This window comes from Benincasa hispida, chromosome 1, assembly GCF_027475165.1.
Source record: "Benincasa hispida cultivar pf3 chromosome 1, pf3_genome.v1.1, whole genome shotgun sequence".
In the NCBI taxonomy this organism is placed as follows: domain Eukaryota; kingdom Viridiplantae; phylum Streptophyta; class Magnoliopsida; order Cucurbitales; family Cucurbitaceae; genus Benincasa; species Benincasa hispida.
This window is the reverse complement of record NC_143478.1, coordinates 37,992,534-38,001,105: the sequence shown is the minus strand read 5'-3', so window position 1 is coordinate 38,001,105 and position 8,572 is coordinate 37,992,534. Positions and strand designations below refer to the sequence as shown.

Sequence of the window (8,572 nt, the reverse complement as noted above, 5' to 3'; positions counted from 1 at the left end):
GAAACTTCCAAAAAAAGTAAATCTAAACAAACAAACGGCGAAGAATAAAAACAATTGGATCTACAATAAATAACCACACACGACATAGATCTTAGAAAAAAACCACAAAACAACCCTAGAAAATATACATAGAAGAGCAAAGAACGGTTTAACAAGAAAAAATCCATACGATCGAGCGAGAAGAGAAAATATGAGGAAGAGAAACAGAGGAGACAAAGAGAACAGACCGATGAAGAAAAGAGAAGATGAGATAGAGAAATGACAGAGGAGGATAACGAGGGAGTTAAGAAGAGAGTTAAAGAAAACACACCGATTTAGGGAGTGTTGAGAGGAAGTAAAACGACAGATTTTAAATTCACCGTTTTTATTTTCTCTAGATTGACGTTTTTTCCCAACCAACTCAACTCTCCCAACACCTCCTCAATGTTAGACTGAAATTGATCTCCCACAATACCAAACAATATGGTTTAATTCAAATGCAAAAGGAAAAAACAACACATATCCCACAAAAGGAGCATTTTTATAAAATGCAACATGTGGGAAAAAAAGCATTGGTTTATGACATACATGTACTATTTTTCCTCATCTTTCTTTATTACAACAGAAGGAGGTAAGTTTCTCGCAACATTGATGCCCTTTTTTATTTGATGTGTCTCAACGAGTAATATTTTCGTCAACTTCGTTATCTGCAATCACATTTTTACATCCTTAATTATTTCTAATGAAGCAAGCTATGTCGTTTCAAAATCAAGGTTGGTTTGACACAATTTAACGAAATCGCTCAACTAGTTTAGACATAAACTTTCGACCAACACGTTATATAGAGGTTCAAATTCTCTTTAACCCCAAATATTATAGAATTTCAAAAAGAAAAAAAAAGGAAGATAAAATCTCAATACTCCATTATACAAAAACCAACTAAATATAATAAAATCACTCATGTAATCTACTATTTATTACATGACATATCTTATTTTAAAGGGTATGATCAGTCAATTCATGACTAAATTCTAAAAACAAAATACATTTTCAAGATCTGTTTTTTTTTTTAAAAAAAATAAAATTTCAATACCTTTTTCTTTAAAAAATGGCAAAAAAAACTTCCAAAAAAATCTCTGAAAAATTAATTAAAAAAGAAAAAAGAAAAACCTACATATGAAAGTAGTGTTTATGAATTTAATTTTGAAAAAAAAAAAAAAAACTAAACAAAACCCAACTTCTACAAATTCAATTTTTAACCTTTTTATTCAAAAGATGATAAAAATCCAATTCTCAAAATAAAAAGATAAGCTTCTTTATTTGGAAGAACAATCATGATAATAATAATAATAATAATAATAATAATAATAATAATAATAATAATAATAATAAAAAGATGAACGATAAAAGAATTTATTAGAATAATAATAATAATAATAATGGAACTAGCACCTGCCATTTATATTTTATCATTCTCATGATTTTCAAGTGATATTCAAATCATAAAAGAGACCTAAGTATCAACTTTCATATCACATCAATAATTAAATTATAGGGAAAATGAATAGAAATATGGTTAAAGAAATGATAAAATATAGAATTAAATTAAAAAAGAAGTTAATTGCAATAAATAAATACCTGGACCGCACTTAATTCTACACTTGCCCTCACAACGCTGCGTCAGCCTCGCTGCACACCAATTACTCATCATTTTTAAATTAAATCTATACAATATTTTCATTTATTTTACCCATTTAAACCCTACTTATCCCTATTTTTTAATTTGATTTATTTTGATTCATATACTCCACATACTTTTATTTTTATTTTGTTCATTTTTTTGTCACTATGCTAATGAAAAATTTATTTTGATTTTTATATTTTTTAAAAGAAAACATTTTGGTTCTTTTCTTTTTATTCTCAATTTCATTTGTAGGAACCGTAATGGTCACTTATTAAAAATAGAAAAATTAAGATACCAAAATTGAAGTACAACGGAAACAAAATAAACATTCCTAAAGTATGGAGATCAAATTGAACTAAAGTATAGATAGCAAAATAAATATTTTGAAAGTATAGGAATTAACAAAAAATAAATTAAAAAGAACTGTTTATAAATATAGAAAAATGAATCAAAATATTTACCTAACATAGCAAAATTTTAAAACTATCAATAATAGACGCTGATAGATACTGATAGATTTCTATCAGTGACGTTGATAGATACTTATAGACTTGTAAATATTTTTAGTAGTTTATCAGTGTCGTTGATAGACACTGATTAGATACTGATAGAAGTCTATTAGTGTATATTAACGTCTATCATTCATAATTTCAAAATTTTGCTATACTTTGTAAATATTTTTAATAATTTTATCTTAAAATTTTCTAATCCATGAGAGTGCTTTGGTGAAGAACTTGTAAGACTGACATGTATAATTTCAAAAATAAAAAGGTAAAGAACCTGAGCAACCACAAGCATAATTTAAAAATGGAAAACAAAAAAGATGAAAGTTATCAAACAGAGCCCTTAATATTCACTTCAGGTTTTATTTTGGAAGAGTTATATTCTCATCGTAACAAAATATTACTAGAGTAGTAGTACTTGTCAGTTGTCCCACACAAAAAAAAAAAGAAAAGAAAAGTACATCGGATTGACTAAAAATATATATATTTTTCCAAAAAGTTATTTTTATTTTGATAAAAATTATTTAAAATACTATTTTAAAATAAGTTATTTTCAAAATTAAACATTTAACAAGTCAAGATAATGGTAATTTGTAACATTTTTAGGGATAATAATTTTAAGTATATGACAACATTCTTAACAAAAATTATAAATATAGCAAAGTCTATCATTAATGAACTTCTACCAATATAGCAAAGTCTATCATTAATGAACTTCTACCGCTGATAAATTCTATGATAGACTCATACTAACGATATGGTCGAAAGACTCTACTTACTATATGTTCTCTATCTAAATACCGCTGATAGACTCTTACCAATAATATAGTTATTATGATAAACTCCTAATAACGATATGATCGAAAGTTCTACTTACTATATATTTTCTATCTAAATTTTGTCATATTTATAAATTATATTATACCATATCTCCTTAATATTTTGAGTTTGATTGCTATATTTACAATTATCTTAAAATTAAACCAAACGCAACTTACGTTTGATATACTAGTTCAATGGTTGATTGGTATGATGCAGTGGACTTGTAATTGAAGCCTGTGTGATTATAATAATTTTTTACAAGGTAGAATTTATCTGATTCGTTGATTCGCAATTTTTCTCTAGTTTAGAAGCAAATCAATTTTGTGTTGTTGAAGGTTTTTTTCTCCAGACTGGCTATAATATAATATTTATATTTATACCAACTTAAATATATTTAAACAATAAACAAATTTCTTTACCAATAATGAATCGCTGGAAAAAATCACTGTACTTAATTTCAGAAATTAAAGAAAAATAATAAGTTAATAACCCAATACTTTTCTCTAAAGAAACTAGGGCTCAATTTGAGAATTGAGATACGAAGAAACCCGAATTTTTTTTTTTAAAAAAGAGAAAGAACTCACCGTCTTTCTGGACACAAGCGGTGAAACAGCCGTCGATGCAGTCAGCAGCGTCGGCTGAAACCAGCACCGGCACCGCCACCGCAGAAAGTAGGAAGAAGCACAAAATTGCCGCCGCCACCGCAGATTTCTCCATCGCTGCCTCTGTTCAGTCTTCAGATCAGAAGTACTTCTATTTACTTTGTTTCTGCGTAATAAAAATTGGTAAAGCAACTTTTTATTCAATGAACTTTGAATTTCCCACCTACATATCCGCCACGTGTCCATGTTATTAAATGAAAAATGGATTTTTCACTTTTTTTTCTCTCTCTCGAAAAAGAACTCACCAACTTCGCCGAAATTGAAGTCACAGTGAGGAATTAAATACAAGTTGGGTTTACATTAACCGGTTTGGGAGGCTGAATTGATATAAAATGTTTGGAGTTTATATGACTATAAAGTCCATATATCTATCTTTGGAGTAAAAAATTATTTGGTCTAAATTCATATGTATGAATTTGAGGTGTACAGTTGAGTTCATATGTCTGAGATATCTAATACATTTTTTTTTTTTTATATTCTTTTACTATTTGTGTTTTGTAACTTTTTTATTCAATAATTTTACCCACTTTTGTTTGAATAAAATATAAACTGTAATTTTTTTTAATTGCTAAAATTTTTCTTTCTTTCTTTCTTTCTTTCTTTGTTGGCAATGAACAATAATTAACCCATCACATTTCTGGTAGAAATATGATTAAATAAAATGAGAAACCATAGAGAAATCAAAACTTTTGATTCCTAATTTTTCTCCATGAATTTCATTATCATCTTCTTTTTTTTCTTCTTCTTCCTATTATTGCCCTATACTTTTACTATGTAATGATTTTTTTTAATTAAATCTTTCTAATCATCTTAGCAGCCAATGGAATATCACCACATTTCTTCAATAATTTCATTTTCAATTCATCTAAATTTGGATCATCAGATAACAATCTCTATTTTTTACTAATTCTTGCTGGAAAATATTCTAGGAATTTTTTGTTTCATTTTGTTTTTTTATATGTTACATACTTTTCAACTACATACTTACTTTTCGTCTAAATATTCTTAACACTCATTTGAAATGGTTGAGATTGTCTTATCCCAGGGAAGGGGCACTTGATCACCCCAGCGGTGACTTTTCTCCTGCCTCGCTGAGGTATCATTGCTTAAAGGCAAAATGACTAAAAGACTAAAAGACCTTTTACTGGAAAAAGTTATAGGACCAAAGAGCTTCTAGAGTTAGTGCATTCAGACCTTTGTGGTCTGATGAATGTGCAAGCTAAGGAAGGCTACGAGTACTTCATCACTTTTACTGATGATTATTCGAGGTATGGGTACGTTTATTTAATGTAACATAAATCAGAATCCTTTAAAAAGTTAAAAAAGTTCAAGGCTGAAGTTGAAAACGCATTGTCACACCCCGCCCCGAGCCCGTACTCCTGAGCCCGAGAAGAGGCGTGAGGGACTGCAGATACCACCCTTTTTGTGATACCTATAATCCATCTGAACCTCTTTACTCTCAGTAAACTTTAAGTCAAGGAGATAAACAACAACTGAATAAGTAGGCCCATTTTATTCACAACAATGTAAATTTTATATAACTCCAAGACTTAACTACAAGGTTCACAAAAACCACTCTTAAAACCTTCTGGAAGTGCGACTGTGGCATGTGCCAGACCTTGACCTTAGCAACACCCTAGAACTCCTCACCTTTCTCTACCTGGGAAGAAAACATGAAAGAAAAGAATGGGCTTCACAAAGCTCAGTGAGTGGTAAGCAACTTCTAAAGTCTATTTCAACTCATAAATAACAAGCATATCATAAATACGAGGTTACATTCAAACCTCAACCTTGAATGAGTCTGTTCTCAATTGTATCTACACGCACGGTAGATAACTAAACTGATAACTACTTAGAATGAGTCTGTTACCTACCTACACACACACGGTAGATAATTAACTGTTACTAAACATAAACGCTTACTCTTTTGCGTTCCCTTTTGTTCCCAATGTCCCTTATGTGCACATAGCTCCCCGCTCATGAGCTCAGAAGCTAGGCCTGTCGACCCTCTGACCATCCCATACGAGGATCCTCCCACAGACTCAGGAACTAGACCTCTCGGTCTACTGACCATCCCGTGAGGTAAACTTCCGGGCTCAGGAACTAGGTCTATTGACCCCCTGACCATCCCGATCACATAATCTCATTTTCATGATAGATACTCATTCATAACATAAGAATATACAACTTACTCTAAAAGATATGCTTAAGACTTAAAGGAAAGTACCACTCACCTTGATAAGGATAGGAATATTTCTCTTAGAAGTTCCTTGATCTTCCCGGGCTCTTCTTTTGAACCCTAAATTCCATATTCAACTTAAAGCTCAGATTACTTATAGTTCCAAAACTTATTTTAAGATACTTCCTTCTGCAAACATGTTCTTAAATGTTTCAGAAAGCTTACCCTAAAATCTTAGCTCAATACTTCTCGTTGTTTGGCCGGAATTACATCAAGGCTGGCTCAAGCTTACTCGACAGCTCGACCCTTCAGACTTGTCCTCATTCTCCAGCCCGATTCCTTGGAGTTTCTTCTCCAGCAGCCCTACCCTGAAAACTAGAGTTTCATAGCTTTCAGGTGGATTTAGAATCACTACAAACGCATGAGTATTTTGGGATAACTCTTCGTCCCAAGTTGATGCTACTTCCAGACCTTCTTGTCCAACAGAATCTTCTTCTCTTGGAACTTCATGATCGACGCATGGTCTTGCTACGAACGCATGCGTTCTTTCATCAACGCATAGTCTCCTCCCAATTAGTCCTCATTTTGCATGTCCTCTTGTGCATCTACCTCATTTGCTTAAGGTCTAAGATTTCTTCCTAACACCTAATTAGTCCTCATTTTGCATGTCTTCTTGTGCATCTACCTCATTTGCTTAAGGCTTAAGATTTCTTCCTAACAAGCCACATGTTTGGATGACGACTTTGAATGCGTCCATCCCATCTTTGCGCCCTTGCGGTGTCTTTAAATCTCAACATAACACCCTTCAAGCCATTTTCGCCTAGCACCTTTCCCCATATGCGACCTACTAACCTCAATTGTGCCATTTCCAATTAACGCAACCTTACCTTGTGCATCCCATCGATGCAACTTGGTCACATATACTAGATGCTCGCAAGGTTCTTCCTTGGCCGCATGCCCTCTACCGCATGACTTACCTTTGCTTTATGCGCTCAACTAGGATTATGACAAACCCTCTTCCACCGAATACTATTTGCTCAAGCCTTATCCTATACATCCACATGCCTCGGATGTCCTCGGCACATAGCACATCACCAACGCATAACAACCTTTGGGTCGACTTGGTTCTCAACTTAACACCTCATGGTATAGCTCACCATCGCCTAGGCTCTTGCTAACGCATCCCTTATGACCAACGCATGTATGTATTTGTTGCTTGTCCACATCCTTAGTTTCTTGTTCAAGACTAACACAACCAACCTCATAAACCTTATTACCGCAAGCCTTAGCAACGCAAGGACAATTCACCATGCGTCCACCATAGCTTGTTTCATCGCCTAGCTCATCCTTTAGCAAGGCCGTCGCATAGCACCATCGCGTAGCATTGCCGCATCCATCACGTAGCATCGCCATAGCATCGCCGCATACCATTGCGTAGCATCGCCGCATCCATAGTGTAGCATCGTCGGATATCATGGTGTAGCATCGCCGCATACACGGTCAACCTGTGCATGCATCTCTAGCGACTTGCGCTCATGTCCGCACAACTTGAGGCTACCGCATGCTCTACTAACCTCTCAAACATAGGCTGCCGTATGCTTATCCCATAGCCTTTCCTCTCGGCCATACTTCAGCATCTTTCAATACCCAAATATCCTCTCAAATTCTAATGGCCAACGCATGGCACAACACCAATGCTTAGCACAAGGCCAACACATTATCTAATACTTAGCTATTTTTCCTAGCCTTCAATGAATAGTTCTTTTTGGATTCATACTTAATCAAATTTTTACTAGTTAAGGCTTATCTTAAAGCTACTAAACAATCTTATTTAAACACTTAGAATTTTCCTACTCTTTAACATATGATTTAACTTATACTTAGTTAATCCCTTTTATTTCCTACTTAAGTAGGAAAAATGAAAATTCGGGTTTCACACGCATTAAGTAAAAGGATTAAAACACTTTGATCTGATCGAGGTGGAGAGTTTTTGGATTCTTAGTTCTAGAACTATATGATAGAACATGGAATCGTTTCCCAACTCTCAGCTCCTGGTATACCTCAGCAGAATGATTTATCGGAGAGGAGAAATAGAACCCCATTGGATATGATTCAATCGATGATGAGTTACGCTTCTTTACCGGACTCGTTTTGGGGTTTTGCAGTAGAGACTGCATCTTACATCCTTATCTGTGTTCCCTTCAAGAGTGTTGCCAGAACATGTTTGGAGTTGTGGAACGGGCATAAAGCTAGTTTATGTCACTTCTACATCTGGGGTTGCTCAGCATATATGCTTGAGGCTAATCCTAAGAAACTGGAACCACGTTCGAGCTGTGCCTATTTGTGGCTACCTTAAAGGGACACGAGGGGGTTACTTTTATGATCCTAAGGAAAATAATGTGTTTGTATCGATAAACGCTACTTTCCTTGAGGAGGATCATTTTGTTGGGGTTGATGCCCTAAATCTCGTTGGGTCCTATAGTTCATAAACACCTATATGAACAAACATTTTGTGATGTAATAATATAAGATATTTCATTCACTACTATCTTTGAAATATGAGATTTTTTAGTTGCATTAACCAAAAATCAATAAACTAAGATCCCTGGTTATCGTTGTAACTTAAGCATATATGTGATGACATACAAATAGATTGTGCTTTAAGTGATAACCTAAATGGTCTGTAGTATATGGATAAAAGAGGAAACCCTTATTCTGATGATGCTACGAGTGTGACCCGCTT

General features: G+C 33.6%; 1 protein-coding gene across 1 annotated transcript; it reads right to left on the bottom strand.

Annotated features, from left to right (window-relative positions):
• Positions 1-345: 345 nt before the first annotated feature.
• Positions 346-3,902, bottom strand: LOC120073214 (thionin-like protein). Its single transcript, XM_090315663.1, has 3 exons — positions 3,573-3,902; positions 1,618-1,668; positions 346-686 (listed from the first exon to the last, which is right to left on the bottom strand). The coding sequence occupies exons 1-3, from the start codon at positions 3,703-3,705 to the stop codon at positions 655-657; spliced, it is 216 nt and encodes a 71-aa protein (XP_090171789.1). The 5' UTR covers positions 3,706-3,902; the 3' UTR covers positions 346-654.
• Positions 3,903-8,572: the final 4,670 nt, after the last annotated feature.

Bases quoted from the DNA above. Each gene is read 5' to 3' on its own strand.
- LOC120073214 (XM_090315663.1), bottom strand. From the start codon at position 3,705: ATGGAGAAATCTGCGGTGGCGGCGGCAATTTTGTGCTTCTTCCTACTT. The intron at 1,669-3,572 runs GTGAGTTCTTTC...ATTGGTGTGCAG, and splicing joins CGCTTGTGTCCAGAAAGACG to CGAGGCTGACGCAGCGTTGT. The intron at 687-1,617 runs GTATTTATTTAT...ATGTGATTGCAG, and splicing joins TAGAATTAAGTGCGGTCCAG to ATAACGAAGTTGACGAAAAT.